General features: G+C 46.6%; 1 protein-coding gene across 8 annotated transcripts in view; it reads left to right on the top strand.

Annotated features, from left to right (window-relative positions):
- Positions 1-18,795, top strand: part of UROS (uroporphyrinogen III synthase) — a 35,704-nt gene that overhangs the window by 3,647 nt on the left and 13,262 nt on the right. For 4 of the 8 annotated variants that reach the window (XM_049103576.1, XM_025467604.3, XM_025467606.3 and 1 more), the window contains exons 2-6: positions 6,952-7,040; positions 7,235-7,318; positions 8,886-8,982; positions 11,664-11,738; positions 17,509-17,583. In XM_049103576.1, coding sequence (XP_048959533.1) covers positions 6,978-7,040; positions 7,235-7,318; positions 8,886-8,982; positions 11,664-11,738; positions 17,509-17,583 — 394 coding nt within the window. In that variant the 5' untranslated portion in view covers positions 6,952-6,977. Of the gene's footprint in view, positions 1-541; positions 642-6,951; positions 7,041-7,234; positions 7,319-8,885; positions 8,983-11,663; positions 11,739-17,508; positions 17,584-18,795 lie in introns of all 8 variants that reach the window. The other 4 variants (XM_025467608.3, XM_025467610.3, XM_025467605.3 and 1 more) reach the window with 3 other exon arrangements.

Below are 18,795 nucleotides of genomic sequence, written 5' to 3'. Positions count from 1 at the left end.
GGATGGTGTGTGCAGCAGAAATGTATTGTCTCACAGGTTAGATTCTAAGATCAAAATGTCAGTAGGGTTGGTTCCTTCTGAGGGCTGTAAGGGGAAATCCATTCTGTGCCTCTTCCCCCCAGCTCTGGCGGTTTGCTGGCCATCTCTAATGCCCTCTGGCTTGTTAATACATCACCCCAATCTCTGCCTTCATCTTCATGTTTTCCCTGAGTGTGTGTCTGTGTGTCCACATTTCCCCCTTTTTATAAGGACACCAGTCAGACTGCATTAGGGCCCACCCTAATGACCTCATTTTAACTTAATACATCTGCAAAGACCTTGTTTCCAAATAAGGTCACAGACTGAGGGTTAGGACTTTAACACATAAATTTTGGATTCATAACAGGGCAAATGCAGGGACCTGCCATTTCACTGCTTGCTCTTCATAGCAGACGATGGGATGATGAGTATGTCACTTCTTGATGGGAACAACTAAAGGAGTTCTGGGTGAAGACGAACATTAGAGCCACATTGCTGAGAAGGGGGTTGTTGACTTTTTCAGAACCCCCTCACCTGCTCCAATCCCTAGAGTACTCTGGGCTCTAGTCTACAGAAGCATCTCGGCTGGCTTTACCCATCTTCAACGTATTCAGCATGTTCAGGTACTAAACTCATTTATTAATCTCACCAAACCTTATATACATAGTAGCTGGAATGTACACACATCACCCTACATCATCTACCCTCACTTTATTCTGTAGCTTACTCTGTTATGGACTGAATTGTGGCTCCCCCACCCCCAAATTCGTACATTGAAGCCCTGATCCCCAATGTGACTTTATTTGGGTATAGGGCCTTTAAAGAGGTAATGAAGAGGGGGCACCTGCCTGGCTCAGTTTGTAGAGCATGTGACTTTTGATCTCAGGATTTTGAGTTCAAACCTCACTTTGGACATGGAGGCAACTCAAGAAAAAAAAAAGAAAAGAAAAGGGAGGAAAGAGGTCATGAAGATTGAATGAGGTCATTATGAGGTCAAGCCCTGCCATTAGGTGGAGCTCTAATCCTCTAGGTGTAGTGTCCTTAGAAGAAGAGCTACCAGAGGTCTCTCTGCACAGAAGACCATGCAAGCACACAGCAAGAAGACAGTAGCCTGGAAGCCAGGAAGAGAGCTCTCACCAGGAGCCAACCATGATGACGCCTCACTTCTGGACTCCAGCCGCCAGAACTGAGGAAATAAATGTCTACCGTTGAAGCCCCAGTCTGTGGAATTCTGTTTTGGCATGACTAAGACTCAACTCCAGTCTGTGTTCCCTCTCCTTTGCTAGGGTCTCCCTGCCCGCTGCCCAGACTTGATCTGGCATCGTGTGGGTGCCGTAGGGCTCCATCCTGGGCTGCCTCCTTTTCTCACCATGGTCTCAGCAGTCCTCCGACTTCAAATACCCTCAATACACTAACAACTCCCAAGTCTTTGTTTTTTGACCTGACTCCCACTGAGCCCAAATTGCCTACCCAGTTTCTTCATTTGGACATTTAATGCCAGTACTCTCCAACTTTTTTTAACATTACAGCACACCAAGTAAAAGTTAAATACAACATATGTACACACAGGAGACACACTTTACAGGTAAAGGCAGCCAGCCCTGGCTGGGGTGGGTGTGAGGAGAGTGGCACTGTGGTTCTGGCAACCCTGGCACCTACCAGCTGGCCCAAGGGATGAGAGGATCAGCCCACAGGCACACCTGTAAGCCATTCAAAATGCACAAATGGGCTGAAGCACATTGGTGGGGAACAGGCACCCTCAAACATAGTATGTCCCAAAGAGAACCTTTGTCCCCATCCATTCCCCATCTCCTGGATGTGCTCCCATTCTCCGTTGTTATAAACCTGATCTCTCTTTCCTCTACCCTGTGTCTAACCCAAGCAAATGCTATTGGCCCCACCTTCAGAATACATCCAAGTGCACTCTTCCCCATGACTACCAGCCTAGTCCAAACCTGTACCAGCTCTCACCCAGACTTTTTTTTTAATTTAATTTATTTTTTAAATAGAGCACACAAGCAGTATGTGGGAGGTTGGAGGGGGGCAGAGGGAGAGAGAATCTCGAGCAGGCTCCACACTCAGTGCAGAGCCTCACACAGGGCTTGATCTCACTACCCTGAAAATCATGACCTGAGCCGAAATCAAAAATCGAATACTTAACCGACTGAGCCACCAGGTACCCCTTGTGGGGACTGTTCTAAGAGCCTCCCAGTTCTTACTCCTTTCTACTTTGAGTCTTTCCTCTGCACACCTGCAAAAGTGACCTCACTGGAATATAAGCACATCAGCCCTCTGCTCAGTCCCCCAGTGGCATCACATCTCATTGGGGATAAACGGCTAAGTCCTGAACATGGCCTGAGCAACCCTGTATTGTCCCGTGCCCAGCTCTGACCTCATTTCCTACCTGGGGATGATGGAAAGACCAGATAAAAGGAGCATGATGCTCCCTTTGCACGACAGAGCCACCAGTCAGCCAGGACTTTTCCATCAGGGAGAAGAAAAGGCCTATCACTATTTCAGCCAGTGTTCATTTGGATCTCTTAGCACACAGCCAGACCCACACCCTAACTGTCCTCGAGGAAGTGCTGTTTACACCTAGACCTGGAGGCTGAGTAGAAGTTGGCAGGAGAAGCCCTGAGCAGGAGAAGCCTAAGAGATGGAGAGAAGTCTGGGGTGGCTGGAGTGCTCAGGGGAGAGTGGGGACCGGGCTGGGACACGCTGCAGCTTGTCAGGTCGTTTGAGGTAGTTTGGGTCTGATCATAACCACAGTGGGAAGCTTCTTTTTATTTATTTATTTTTTTAAATTTTTATTTATTTATGATAGTCACAGAGAGAGAAGGAGAGAGAGGCAGAGACATAGGCAGAGGGAGAAGCAGGCTCCATGCACCGGGAGCCTGATGTGGGATTCGATCCCGGGTCTCCAGGATCGCGCCCTGGGCCAAAGGCAGGCGCCAAACCGCTGCGCCACCCAGGGATCCCCGGAAGCTTCTTTTTTATAGATGTATTTCTCTTCTCCTTTTCTCATTTCTGCTTGCCCTCTTCTCTCTGGGCGAACAAGAGGAGGAAAGTGTGGTGTCCGGGAACAAGCCCAGGACTGAGGGTCAAGGGGATCTGATGCCAGCTTTATTGTGCATGACGTAGTCTTGTTTTCTCCCATTAGGTGGGAATAACCTCTGCCCTACCAAGCTGTAGGGTTGCTGAGTGACTCAAAGGACATAACAATGACCTCCAACACAGTTGTCAAGGACTACCTGTATACACCAGAGACTAATCTTATGCTTTATTTGCATTAAATCAATGAGGTTTGTCCTGCTTTATGGGTGAGGAAGCTGACCTGTAGAGGACAAAACTAATCCAAAGTCCCAGAAATGGGCACCTGGGTGGCTCAGTGATTGAACATCTGCCTTTGGCTCAGGTCGTGATCTGGGGGCCGGGGATCAAGTCCCACATCAGGCTTTCCATGGGGAACCTGCTTCTCCCTCTGCCTATGTCTGTGTCTCTCATGAATAAATAAATAAAAACTTAAAAAAAAAAACACATACACCAAAGTCCCAGAACTGATGAGTGGCAGAGCTGGGTGGGATTCACACTCAGGCAGTCTGGCTCTGAAGGCCGTGGTCCTAACCCCAGTACTATGCTGCCTCTCATATACTTGGCATACAGAAGTGTTAGGGAAAACAGGCATAAAAATAAAAAATATCACTCTGGTACAAAGGGCTTAGTTTAATAATGCAAACACTTGAAAGCAAAACCAGTCTACCCGCTGCAAATAGAGAAAATGTTTCTTCTGGGTTCTACTCTGTAGTTGCTCTAGGTAATAAAATTGATGGCTTCCAGATAATAACTGTTAAGAGAGACTATGAGATGTGCTGCTGGACTTGACAAATAAAAATCAGATTACTACCCACATTCCTTCTCAACCATTGCTCAAAGCACCTCTAGTGCAAATTAAGAGGAACCATTGCTGGTGATTCTTTGTCCTGTTAGAGCCCCATGTCATCAAGTTCCACAAGAAAGAAATCACCTGATAAGTGCACAAAGGTAGTCATGCTCACACATTAGTAATTTTCTTAGTAATTTAAGATTTAAAGTTGATAATGTTTTGAGACTTGATTCCGCCTAATTGACCGGTACCATTCACTGTCCTATTAGCACATTCAGCCCACGGGAGAATCCAAGGACTCAGAGAAAGGTCTATAGGAGATAGGGGTTGGGTGTGTGTTGGGGGGGAGGGGAGTCCCAAAAGGTTCTGCAGAGCCGAAGGGTCTGCAGCAAAGGCTTAGGGACCTGGTGACAGACACTGCCTTTTGCAGAGGAAATACTCACCAGAGGGAGGACTGGCTCGGGACAGCCAAGGTACATGTGTTTCTAAAGACACATATGTAGGTGGCATCAGGCAGCGGCCCTATGAGTGAGGAGTGACTTCTATGCCAGGAATCCCTGACTTCTGTCCACATGGCTTTTTTTTTTTTTCCTGGGGATACGCATCCCAGATCCCAACTAGTACCATGGCAAGGTCATGGTGGGGCTGAGGTCGGCCACCCAGGACCAACCACTTCTAGCAGCATGATGCTTCCACCTTTTAATCCCACAATCGTTGCTTGTTTTGTGTGCCTGGAAACATTTATGTGTTAACAGAAAATGCTAAGTCTTACCTGCCACTCAGTGACTTACAGTTTCCTGGAGCCCTAGAAGGGTCTCTTGGGATCAGTTGGGGGTTCAACCAGAGAAACAGCTGGTGTTTGATCTCACTACCCTGAAAATCACTTAGAAGAAGTGGGAATGGATTAAGACCTACTGCCAGGCACTGCCTCGTGTAACTGTGGAGGCTGCCAGGGCAAGTCTGAGACCCCAAGGGCAAGCCACCGAGAAGGGCAGGCTGGCTCGAGCCTTGAGCAGACGTTGTGTCCACAGCTGGAATTTCTTCCTCAGAGAAGCCTCAGTTCTGCTCTTAAGGCCACTGACTGGAGGAGGCCCACCCAGATTACCTAGGATAATCTCTCTGGCTAAAAGCATTTGTGAATAAATGGGAACTTGAGCCCTGGGTTGACACCTGAGCGAGACCATCTCAGAAAGGCCGGTTCCTAATTTCTGTGTGAGACACATTCCAAGTAACTTCAGGAAATGATAGGAACAATACTGCCCATTCCCCCAAATCCCCAGTCTCTCTAGCCAACAGCTCAACGGCAGCAATAATTAGAACTTGATTTCATGATTATTATTTGTTCACCCAGGGTTGGTTGCTTAGATACAAAGCAATTCATTTTGAGCCAAATTTTCCTAAGATGTCCCATAGATGCTATAATGTTTCAGAAACCGATTCAGTAATAAATCACAAGTAATGGCTCTCAGAGTTAACACATTTCTGCTCCAAACAATATACACTGTTTGGCTATTATCAACCACCTTATAATATTTAGTAAGTAGCTGGTGGGCCTAATGCTACTTATGGGATAGTAATCCACATTTCAGGCAGAATTTATTCTGCAGGTCTCTGGCAGCATTTATTGTGAGGCCTTTGGGGGTGGTAGTATTAAATTCTCTTCCTTGATCCAAAAGAATTTAATATTTATTGTTTAAAAGATGTGGATCATACAGAAAGAGGTAAACAAGAAAATAATCACCCTAACCTGCCACCCATAAATAATTAGTGGTGGTCGGTGGTCTGAGCCTTTGGCTCAGGGTGTGATCCCAGGGTCCTGGGATCAAGTCCCGCATCAGGCTCTCCGCAGGGAGCCTGCTTCTTCCTCTGCCTATGTCTCTGCCTCTCATGAATAAATAAAATCTTTGAAAAAAAGAAAGAAAGAATTAGTAGTAGTATTTTGGTACAAATCCTTTCATATATACGTAGATGTAAAATTTATAAAATTATACTATTCATGCAACTACGTTTTAAACTTAGCATTATGATGTGATTAAATAATCCATGTAATTAAGTTATTAATGAATATTTTAATGATTTCATACAACTACCATTCTCTCGCTTTTGGACATTTACTTTGTTTCCCACTCTAAATACCAGGATACAATCCTGCAACCAGAAGAAGAGTCAGTCCTAGAGACCTAATGCACAACATAGTGATTATAGTCAACAATATTGTATTATAAACTTCAAAGTTCCTAGAAGAGTTGATCTTAATTATTCTCACTGCAAAAAAGAAATAATTATGAGGAGGTGTGGTAGAGGTGTTAGCTGAGCTACAAAGGTAGTAATCATACTGCCTTATAGAAATGTATCAAATGAACAGCTAAATACCTGAAACTTAAGTTGTAAGTCAATGACATCTCGGTTTAAAAAAAAAAAAAAAGAATTCCCAGATGAACGTTTTTGTTAGTCTTTGCACACATTTGAGTATTGCCTTAGTATTTATTCTTAGAAGTGAAATTATTGGAAGAAAGAGTATGAAGTATTCAAGGCTTTTGATACATCTCAACAAATTATTTTCCAGGTTGTTAGAACACTTTTGAAAGATACCTCATAATATTCGACATTTATAAAACATCATTTGAGAAGTAGAAGGGTCAGTATAATTATTCCCTAAAGAGCTTATGTTTATGAACTACTCAGTATATTTGTCTTGAAAGGAAGTAATTCTTTATTTCCTTAAAATAATTTGTCTATTTGTTAATGATACAACCCCAAATATGTATCACTCCTCTTTACGAGGCTTAAATGTGTGGCCAGGACACTGGCTTTCCCTAATGGCTTTCATCTGCCTTTCCAAGTGATATCGAGTGCTAGCATGCCGTCCCTTGGCCTTATCAGTGACAGGGTCTTCAGAAGGAACGAGCCCATTAATGCTAAGTCATTGTGGGCGAGGATAGGTCACCTCAGCTAGCAGTTGATTACCGTGCTCCTGTCCCATCTAACATTGCTTAGGAAGAGTCCTTGAGATCTAATTAAGATCCCTCCATTTCTCTGCTCTGTCACAGCGCCCTGGAAGGACTGCCAGGTGATAATGAAGGTTCTTTTACTGAAAGACCCTAAAGAGGATGACTGTGGCCAAGATCCATACATCAGGGTAAGTGCCCAAGGCTCCTGGTCCCCGCATAGCATGACACTGCCTTACTAAGGAAGCTAAGGGGATCAGGGGTGAAGGGTGGGGAGGCCTGCTAACCCTCTGAGGAGCTGACGCAGAGTACGGTGTTACTGTGACTCTTTCCTTATTTTCCAAACAACCCTGGCCAATCCAGAACTATATTCTTGTATTTGCAGGAATTAGGATTATATGGATTTGAAGCCACTCTGATCCCTGTTTTATCATTTGAGTTTTTGTCTCTTCCCAGTTTTTCTGAGAAGGTAAGGTCTGTCAGTGTCTGAGTCCCTGGAGGTTCCCTGCCAACCCAAGCTGGAGAATTTCTTCACTCCCTCATTTTACTACCACACTTTACAACGATGGCAGCACAGCCTCACCTGGCTACAGTGGAAGGCTATTAGACCGTCCCTGAGCTTCTAGCAGCTCCTCCGGAAAGCCACCCTGACCTGGAGGCGGGGTCTGTGAGGGCCTGGGAAACAGGTGGCAGAGCGGGCTCTCAGCCATGCAGCCAGTCCAGTCCATCCTCCCATTTACCCTCCCACCTGACCATGCCCTGCACAGGTGGTACCTTCCCCAGGTTGGGCCACTGGGCTGAGACCTCCAAATGTTTCCAAGATTCAGTGCTCAGGCCACCCTCCCAGCATGCACCCCGTCCCAGGAACAGAGCGCCTTCGGGGCATCTCCCCTGGAGCTCCTTTCTAGACCCGGAGGCCAAGAGCCAGGCTAGTTTCACGGACGACGGTGCCCAGCCCTGCTCCCGGGCTCCACACCTCTGTTAGCGCCCCTTTGACTTGGGCTGAATATTGCATTATCCATTCAGTAATTTACCCGACAATGATCTGGTATCTATTACGTTTTTCTGCCCTGAGTTGTGAACTATGTAAGAGGGACCCAAGTCAGCATGCCCTCCATAAGCAGCTCTGAAAGGCCCCAAAGATCTCATCACTCAAGATCACATCTTGGACCTTGTGGTCACACAAATACTAGAGTTTCCACAGGAGCCTCTCCTGTCACCACCAGCCAGTGTGCCTCCTGAAGGCTCTTCTGGACGGACGTCCATATAGCTCCCTATACAGTGAGTGGGGGCACAAGGCATGTGGTCAAGTCCTGGCTCTGCTATTTACCTTGGGCCAGGTCCTTAGCCTCTCCAAGCCTGAGTCTTCACCTATGAGATGACAGTAACCCCACACATCTCACAGGGAACTTTCACAGATAGAGAGAAAGAATATGTAAAAACAGCAATGTTCAGTAGATTTTTTAATTTACCCTAGAGAAAGAAAGAACATGAGCAGGGGTTGGGGGAGTAGAGGAATAGGTTAGAGAGACTCTCCAAGCAGATTCCCTGCTGAACCCAGAGCCCAACGCAGGGCTAGATCCCAGGATCCTGAGATCATAACCTAACCCAAAATCAGGAGCTGGCCACTTAACTGACTGAGCCATCCAGGTGCCCCTTGAAGATTCCAGTTTTATTATAGATGCAAGTCCAGTCTGCCCTCCTGCCTGCACCCCACCCAAGCCCAGGCTGGGTCAGGTTGCCCCTCTCTGCTCCTGTTACGATACCACCCGAAAGTGCTCTTTCCTATCCCTCCTCTTGACTATAAACTGCTTGAGAAAAATGCCACGAATAGTGAATTCACCTGTATATTCCTAAAAGTCCTGAATAGTTCCAGGCATATAGTAAGCTCCTAGGAGGTGTTGAGTAGAAGAGTGGATGGAAGGATGGATGGGTGGATGGATAGAAGGAATAGTTTTGTGAAGCATTTGGAAATCTAGGAAATGTTGAAATTGGCATCATGTAAAATAAAATGCCTCTTGCTGTTTGGTGCACAGCTGTCTCATCCCGAAGGCTATGGGGGACTCATTTTTACCAGCCCCAGAGCAGTGGAAGCAGCGGAGCTGTGTTTGGAGAAAGACAATAAAACTGAAGGTGAGGGGCTCTGTTGTGGATTCCACCAGACTTCCTTTACTCTGATTCTTCCCACTGGGGAGACTGGGTTCCAGAAATAGATTTTTCATATTTTAAAAATTTCAGTGACTTTTTGCTCAATGAAGTATTTACATACCAAGTTAATTCATGTTTGTGTGACCTTTGGAGGAAGCAGAAAATGACCTTTCTCCTTGTAAGCTGACTCTTAATGTCCCACACAGAACGATGGGTTGACCGGGCAGCTCTCTGATGGGAGGGAGTGCCTCGTGGTGCCCTGTCACAGATGCTGGTATGTATATGTATCAACAATGAAACGATGGCTCGTGCCCTGTCAGGCACCTAATAACACGATCATCTCTTAGACCCTTCTACCTCCTCCTCTCTCCATCAAAACATAGGAACAGAGCCTCGGTTCAGACTGGACAACCACCTTCATCTTTTGATCCGATAGCTTCATAGCTAACATTTATGGAGTGCCTAATGTATACCAGGCTCTGTTAACTACTTTACATTCATTATCTCATTTATTCCTGGATTTTTGGCCAGAAGCATACATACTGTGGTCCTCATTATTTTACAGATGAGAAAACTGAAGCTCTGGAAGAGTAAGGACTTGTCCAAGGCCATGGAACCAGTCAGTGCACAGCCAGCCTCAGACCTAAACCTGACCACCCCTACTTATCTTAAGGAGTGGAGGCAGCAGTCAGGCATCATTACAGAATGGCTTTGTGGCAAGGTAGGCCTCAGTTCAGATGGCCATTCTGACCTTGGCGAGTTCCTTGACTTCACTGAGCCTTGGTTTCCTTGTCTGTAAAGTGGGCATAATAAATAATCCCTCCATCCCAAGTTCATCACTTGTAACTACTAGCTAGCTAGAACTTGACAAGGTGCCCTCTCTGTGCCAGACCCCATCTTAAATGACTTACCCTTGAAATAGATACAATTAGTTTTTCCACTCGACATATGAGGAGTTTGAAGACGGTATGAAACTTGCCCAGACCACATGGTCTGTAAGTTGCAGATTTGTGATACCAGCTATGAATCTGAGCCCCCAAAAGAAGCATTTGGGATGTTGCCTGGCCCATGGTGGGCACTGAATGAGTGACAGTGGTGAATGCTTGTTCTCTCTCTACTTTTAATTAGGCTTTCATTATAGCCTAAAAAAATCACCTTACACATTCACCTTCTGTTAGAAATATCTGCCACGAGATTGGAGAATGGCTTGTTCACATGCTATAGATAATTTTCAAGTATTATTTACATTTGTGGAGTAGGAAAGAAGGTAAGACTCAGTCTTTGGTTACTGTTTAAAAGGAAATTTCCCAGGGACACCTGGCTGGCTCAGCTGGATCAACTCTTGATCTCAGGGTTGCAAGTTCAAGCCCTACGGTGGGTGTGGAGATTACTTAAAAAAATAAAAATCTTTAAATGAAAGGAAAGGAAATCTCCCATGTGAGTGTAAAGGGTAGTGTAACAAATGTAAGGGAAAGTTATACTCATAATCAGATTTTAGGAATGGAGAACTCCTGTTTCCTTGTCTTCTCAAAAAATATTGAACACCCAGTGGCCTTATAATTATACAACTCATTTTCTCTTTGTATTTCTTTAATCCACATTTAAAGGTGTTTGTTTTTGTCATAAGATGATAATGTTCTTTATAAAATTGTGTTTGCCTATGAACCTGAAATGTATTAGCTTTACTTTGACTTAATGGATACATCCGAGACTACAGTTTCTTGACTGCATTCAGATTTATGTCCGAAATGAAACCAGTTGTATTGCTTTATGAGACACAAGGTTGCCCTTTTTAATGACCCGTGACTTTTTCTTTAAAAATCTATATTTTTAAAGGCACCTGGCTGGCTCTTAGAAGAGTGTATGACTTTTTTTTTTTTTTTTTTTAAGAATTTATTTATTTAATTTTAGAGGGGGCGCAGGGGGAGAGGGAGAGAGACAATCTCCCCAGGGAGCCCAACATAGGGCTCAATTCCCAGAACCCCGAGATCATGACCTGAATCAAAACCAACAGTTGGATGCTTAACCAACAGAGCCACCCAGGTGCCCCAAGTGTGCAACTCTTGATCTTGGAGTTGTGAGTTCGAACCTCATGTTGAGCATAGAGATTACTAAAAAATAAAATAAAAAATTTTAAAAATTTTAATAAATGTCTAGATTTTAAATTTTTTTAAGATTTTATTCATGAGAGACAGAGAGAGAGAGAGGCAGAAACATAGGGCAGGCTCCATGCAAGGAGCCCGATGTGGGACTCGATCCCGGGTCTCCAGGATCACGCCCTGGGCTAAAGGCAGGCGCTTAACCACTGAGCCACCCAGGCATCCCAAAAGTCTAGATTTTTAATTTTAAAGTCACCCTGCAAATTCATTCTTCAAGTTATGTTTGTTTTCTGGTACACACTAAACATGCTTCTAGTGCCCACTGTGGAAAAGAGAGGATACTTTAAGCAAGGCATACTGAAATATCACGAAAGTAATTTTTAAAAATTTGCCTGCTGAATATGAACAGAATAAAAATGAAATTTTAGTTTGAGATGCTATTCTTTATACTTGGTTATTAATAGTTTGCCTTGTTAATAAATGTCTTAGGATGAACAAGTAGCTTTGGGCAGCAGTCCAAATAGCCACTATGGTATTTGCAGCTCACATGTAATTCCCGTTTTACAGTCTGGAAGCATTCTCTGAAAGAAAAATGGAACGCTAAGACAGTGTATGTGGTTGGAAATGCTACTGCTTCTCTAGGTAAGCAATCGAGGTAAAGATAAAACACCAGGAATGACTATGATATTATGATTTGTAATAAAAAATATGAATTTTCTTTGTCCCTGTTCCTGGCACAGAGTTCCTCAGAACCTTGGTATTTGCTAAGTGATAAGGTTGCCTTTTTTTTTTTTTAAGATTTTTTTTAGAGAGATTTTTCACTGTTCCCTTACCAGCAACATTATATATTTTACTAATTAACTATTTGTAAATTTAATAAGCAAAAAATCATATTTTAAACTACAGTGTTTAAAAAACAAACAAGATTAAGTCATTGGGGAATGGAAAAAAAGTCCTTGGGGAATGAAAAACTGGTTTTCTTCTCTCCTGTCGTCTCTGCTACTACCATAGTCATACTTCTGTACTCTGGTTAACAAATGTGTGTTGGGTTGGGTCATTTGCCCACAGAATTAGGCAGATGGTTTACTAACTATTGCCTGTTTATTACAAAAGATACAAATTAACAGTCAGATGGAAGAGATGCACAGAGCAAGGTGGGGAGTGAATGGGTGGGTGTAGCACTTCCTCACCCCTTCCTGGTACACCACCCTCCCACACTTCTCTGTGACACCATTTGGGTTTTTATGAAGGCTTCATTACACAGGCATGATTGATTAAATCCCTGCTTCTTGATGATTCATCCAACCTCCAGCTCTGTCTGCTCTTCTCCTCAGAGGTGGGAGAGGCAAGAGACGTCTGTCTCTGATCACAAGGTTGTTTACCCTGGAACCAGCCCCCATCCCTTAGGGCTTTCTGAAAGCTGCCTCATTAACAAACTCAGGCGTAATTGAAAGAAGTGTGTTATCAATAACAAAAGGTAACTTTAGAGGCACCCTGATGGCTCAGTCAGTTAAGTGTCTGACTCTTGATTTCAGCCGAGGTCATGATCTCAGAGCCCTGGGATTAAGCCCCTTGAAGACTCCATAGTCAGCGGGGGTGGGGGGTCTGCTTCTCTCTTTTTCCCCCTCCTCCCCACCACTACTCATATGCACGTGCACTCATTCTCTCGCAAGTAAATAAATCCTTTTTTTTTTTAAAAAAAAACCAGGATGCAATATAGATACATGATACAATTTCAATTTAATTTAAAAACATGGGTCCTGTACTAAATACAGAGCCCTCCTTACCCCCAAAGGAGCTGGAGAGGAACAGGGACTCAAGGAGATACTCCTTGGAGTATGTAGAGTTCATAACAGCATCAGCACCACAGGCAAAAGGTAGAAACAACCTAAATATCCCTGGACTCATAAATGGATAAAATGTGGTGTACACATGCAATAGAATATCATGGAAATTCTGACACATGCTACAACATGGAAGAACCTTGAAAACATTACACTCAGGGACACCTGGGTGGCTCAGTGGTTGAGTGTCTGCCTTTGGCTCAGGTCATGATCCCAAGGTCCTGGGATGGAGTCCCACATGGAGATCCCTGCAGGGAGCCTGCTTCTCCCTCTGCCTGTGTCTCTTCCTCTCTCTGTGTGTGTCTCATGAATAAATAAATAAAATCTTTTCTTAAAAAAAATTATGCCAAGTGAAATGAGCCAGATACAAAAAGATGAATACTGTATAATTCCACTTACTGGGGCTCCCAGAACAGCCAGACCCAAAGAGACTAAAGGTACAGTAGAGGTTTGCAGGTCTGGGGTTGGGGGAAATGGGAAGTTCTTGTTTAATCTGATGTAGAGTTTCTGTTTGGGATGATGAAAAAGTTCTGTAAGTGGATATGGGTGATGATTGTGACAGTACTGAATGCCACGGAAGTTATACACTTAAAAATTGCTTAGATGCTAAATTTTGTTGTATGTTTTTACTACATTAAGAACAGAACCTGAAAGGAAATAACCCTACGAAAGGTACTTCTCTCCAGATGGTGGTACGATAGCTGTTTTTTATAATTTTCTTAATATAGTCCACATTTTCCAGTCTTGACTTCGTCTGTTATTTTTAAAGCACAAAGGTAAACAGTGAAGCATTAAAAATCAACATTGCAAGTAAACATGAAAAGTAAGCATGAAGCAATGCTTAGCAATTGTGAGGAAATCAACGTGCAGCTTTGTTTCAAAACGGTCCAGTTTGTCCAAATGAATTTTAAAATGCTGGTGGAAGGTGAGAGTAGCTTAAGAATGAAAAGCACTCTTTGCAGAGAATAAAATGACACTGAGGAGTTCACCAGCATGGAGTTGCCTGACTAATTAAGAGCCAGTGCTTCGCTATTCAATGAAGAACAATGTGTACCTGGAGCGCTGGAGCTCCACACAGATCAGGGAAGAGGGAATCAGCCTTGGTTGCCAAGGAAACCACCCCATTTCCCATTTCCTCCCTAATCGGTTAAGAATTTGCTTGCACCTTCTTTTGCTGCTGCTTTTTTTTTTTTTAAGATTTTTATTTATTCAAAAAAAAAAGATTTTTATTTATTTAATCATGAGAGACACAGGGAGAGAGAGAGAGAGGCAGAGACACAGGCAGAGGGAGAAGCAGGCTTCATGCTGGGAGCCCCATGTGGGACTCGATCCCAGGTCTCCAGGATCAGGCCCAGGACCAAAGGCAGCGCTAAACCACTGAGCCACCCGGGCTGCCCTGTTTCTTTTTTTCTGATGTAAAGAGGCAAGAAAATTCTAGAGGCAACTTCCAACACATCAGCACTTCAGCTATCAAACATGGTGTGTTTGTAAATTGTCCTCTTTTGATTTTCACGCTACCTTCAGTCTGATACCAAGAGTACCACTGTTCGTCTTGCATTTCATTGTTCTGTCAAACAAGAATACCCAAGAACAAAAGTGGTGGTATGGGATGAGAAACCCCGAACCAGAGCCTGCTAGCAGTGCGCTCCATCCTGTGGGCACGGGCGGCAGAGCCTGGTCTCCCGGGGACCCGCCAGCCCCAGCCTGCTCCCTGTTTATTCCGCTGTGAAGGAAAAGGCCACAAGTTCTAAATGCCGAAACATCTGATCACAGGAAAGATGCAATTAGGGGGCTTGCACCTTTAAAAAAAAAATCTCTTGGGAGAAACCACATTCTTAACATGAAAGTTAGTCACCCAACTTTTGAACCTTCTATCTTAGCTCACTTTCCCAGACATGATGTCCAAGAGGAGCTCTCTCTGGTGGGTGCAGGGAGGAGGCACTGCTTGAACTGCTGGTGCTTCTGTTCACCCTGTGGCTCAGCAAGAGCCTGGAGAGTTCCAGGAACGGGGGCAGCCAGAGGAGACCAGGCCCATGTGTCAGTCATCCTCGGCTGTGTAATGAATTCCCCCAAAACTTAGTGACTAGAAACAAGCATTTAATTTCTCACAGTTTCTGTGAGTCAGAAATCTGGGAATGGCTGAGCCGGGTCTGGCTCGGGGTCCCTCACCAGGTTGCAAGTATCTCAAGGCTCCACTTGGAGGTTCTAACTCCAAAAGCACGCGTGTGGATCCACTTCCCAGCCTTCACGTGGCCGTCTTTAAGGGCTACCTTAGAACACGGCAGCAGGATTCCCCTATTTCAAGATAATCCAAGAGCCAGTGCAAGAGAGCATCCAAGCCAGACTGGCTTCTTTTCATCATCTTGGAGAGTGACATCCCTTCACTTCTTCCACCTTCTTTTTGTTTGAATTGAGTGGGTCCAGCCCGCACTCAAGGGGAGGAGCTGTCACAGCAGTGTGAGCACTGGGAGATTACTGGGAGGTATTTTATAAGAGCTCTCCGGTCAAACTGAGCCCAAGAACTGCCCCCTGCCCCCCTTACCCGCCCCCTCCCCCGCCCAGAGCTGCAGATCAGGTCAGGAGAGTTGAACATTTTAAGCAAAGAAAAGGTAGAAATGTTTCTCATAGCAGAAACCGAAACTGGGTCCACACAAGTGGTCCTGATGTCCGTGTCCACCAAGATTTATTTATTTTAGAGAGAGCCAGTGGAGGGAGGGGCAGAGGGAGAGGACCCTCAAGCAGACTCCCTGCTGAGCTTGGAGTCTGACCCAGGATTTGATCCCAGGACCCATGAGACTGTGACCTGAGCCAAAACAAGAGTTGGACGCTCAACCGACTGAGCTACCCAGAAACCCTATAAACCATATCTGGTTTTTTTGTTTTGTTTTGTTTTGTTTTTTAGTATTTTTCATTGCTCCCATTAATTCTGGGAGAATACTGAGACAATCTGTATCCATAACCTTGTTAATATGTCTTCACATCCCATTTGTTGATTCTTACTGATTTGCACTCAGGATTTTATCTCACCTTCAGATAACCACCTGATACCTTTTGAATGTAGGCATCCGCCAGCAGGGGAGCTCCTGGTTTACATGAGCCCCCCGACTGGATCCACCATGGCTGTCCTTGCCTTAACCTCTCAAATGTAAAGAACCCCATGGCAGGTTTGTGTAGGATCAGATTGGTTTGTTTCACACAGCTGTGAGTAACCTTAAGCTCCCCTGCCACCGTCGCCTGGGGAGGCCCGGAAGGCGGGCTTGCCTGGGCCCCAGTGCTGGCTCACATGCCTGTACCCACTTAGAGCAGAGCCAGCCTTGCCGCCACAGAGGTCGAGACCTTCCAGCAAACATCCATTCCCCTGATCTCTCCTGAGAACCTCTGTGGGCACCGGGAGGACCACACAGCCCTGTCCCTGCCCTTACAGACACTGCTGACACATGCTGGACGCCCCAGGGTCTCAGGGTCGTGCGAGGACAAAATGTGCCAGTGCTCACTTGGAACAGCAAGGTGGTGTGTGAGAGTCTAGGTGGTTCCTCCTGTCTGGTTAACTCAGGAACAGTGCGTATGAACGTCGATGTTTAAGTATCGACGTCCCTGCAGTACTTAGGTCCTAGTCCACTTCCTGGGAAGTTTTCAGGCTTTCTGGTGTACTGGGACCTTCCCCGTTCAATCAGAGGAGAGGCAGTCCTGCCTGGTCTGGCAGTGAGTATAAGCAACGGCTTTGTTCCAGAACCAGGTTTACAGCTACATGTGACTTTTGTCTGTTGGACTCAGGACACTTGAAATGACCTGTAAATTAAAAGCTGATGGTGTTTATGTGAAAGCTGCAGTTTGTCACCAGCCGGCCAGTCTCACATGAACCCTAAATGCAATGCCCACAGCACCTCCTCCGTCAGGGCTGCTCCACACCCCGTGAACAGGGAGTGAGCCCTGACAGCACGGGCCTGTGGCCCTTCCTCCCTCAGCATCCTCTGCCGAGGGGCCAGTGTTCTCCGTGTGGAAGCCTGCAGGGGAGCCTGGGGGTCTGCTCCTGCCTCCCTTCATGCTAGGAATCTCTCAAAGCAGCTGGTCCGCCCCTCACCCCAGATGACCTGTACTCGCAATACTCTGGGTCCCTGTTGGCAGGTTACCATGGAACCTCTCCTGCCCTCCCTTCCATTCCAGTCTGGTAGTCAGACCACACCACCCTTCTGGATGGGGGCTGGCCTCTGTCTCCCTCACAGAACATCCTAAATGTTCGCCACCATTCTTCAGCTCCACCTAGCTGGCCAGCGGCTTGCTCTCATCCTCTCGAATACTCCGTAGAGGCGTCCCATTGAGCTGGCATCCTCCCCTCATGTAGGTGAGCTCGGGGGGGGCTCAGAGAAATTGGCGGAGACTCAAAGCCAGACATCTAGGGAGGGTGGGACAGGGCTGGACTCCCTCCCATCTGACACATGCCTGTGGCCCTCGGATACCAGGCTACAGGAGGGGACGTCCTGTGTCATTTGTAAAGCACACGCATACAGCACAGGGACAGCGGGCTTTAATAGCCACATGAAAATGTATATTTCTTTCTTGTTTTCCAGTGAATAAAATCGGCCTAAATGCAGAAGGAGCAAACTGTGGAAATGCAGAAAAGCTTGCAGAATACATTTGTTCCCGTAAGTAGAAAAAGGTCACCTCCCCCCGAAGAAGCCCATTGACTTGTCAGCCTCACCCCTAGCCCCCTGCCAAGGAACACTTCCTGGGTGCACCAGGCCACTCCTGGGACCCCAGCCCACCTCTCTCCACCAGAGGACTTGACACAACTCAAACATTACACAAAATGAAACGTTTGGCGGCGACATATCCAGGGAGACCATCTGCAGTGACTGAGGGAGTGGAGGGAGGCAGCGGCTGCTGGCACCTGCCCTGCACCTGCACCCCCTCCCTTCCTCTCAGGGGCCCCTCCCTCTCTGAGCTCCCTCTCTCAGAGCGGACCCACCCCCTGGGAGCATGTCCCTGGGGCAGCATGGGGACAGGGACCTGAGATGACATGGGTTGTAGAGGTGTCTGCCTTCCAGGCGGTGTCCAGCCTTGATAGAAGCAAAGATGTGGGGGAGCTCTTGGAGCGAGAGGGGCCGGAAGGTGGGCTAGTGGAACCATGGACCCGGCCACTAGAGCCGTGGGCCAAGCGACTGTCGTGTTTAAGAGCCCCCCAGGCACGGCAGCTCATGCGGAGTGCTGGATACGAGAGCCAGGGCTGGAGGCCCAGAGGTGCTGCCCTGGGACGGGAACACGGTGCTGGGCGCCCGCTCCTCCACTCCAGCCCAGGCCAGTACCTGTTTCAACCAGGATTGAGCCCAGAGGGTCACCGGATTGGGACTCAGCTCCACTGTCCCTGGGGCTCCGTGGCTCCCGGCACACCCTCATCTCCTGCCCCCGGTGATGCCTACAGAGGCCCCGTTCTTCCCGCAGGTTCCTGGAGAACAGCCCTCTGTGTAAGGGATGCCGTGGGCTAAGCTCCTTGTGCACACGCTGTCCGGAAGACCTTGGCCCTCTTTTGGCCTCACTCACTTCACACACGCTTTGTACCTTGTCCTGACGCTTAACCCCCTCTGTCTTGTGAGGGTCGCTGGTCTGCGCGGCCCCCTCCCTTGCGACCCCCCAGCCCTCAAAGGGCCTGGCCTGCAGGTGATCCCATGCAGTGTTTGCTGAGCGCTGTTGAACTGTGCTGGTGTGAGGAGGGTGTATGGGGGACGGGGCAATTGGGGGGCTGGTCAGTTGTGCACTCTTGTGCAGCCAGGCATCGAAAGCGGCTAAGAAGCCGAGGGCAGCTATGCTGGCGGCCCAGGGGTGGCCACTGTCCTAGGTGCCGCAGGGGCCTCAGGCCC

The sequence above is a fragment of the Canis lupus genome, chromosome 28 (genome assembly GCF_003254725.2).
Source record: "Canis lupus dingo isolate Sandy chromosome 28, ASM325472v2, whole genome shotgun sequence".
In the NCBI taxonomy this organism is placed as follows: domain Eukaryota; kingdom Metazoa; phylum Chordata; class Mammalia; order Carnivora; family Canidae; genus Canis; species Canis lupus.
Note: the sequence above shows the minus strand (reverse complement) of the source record. Positions and strands in the feature narration are given on the sequence as shown.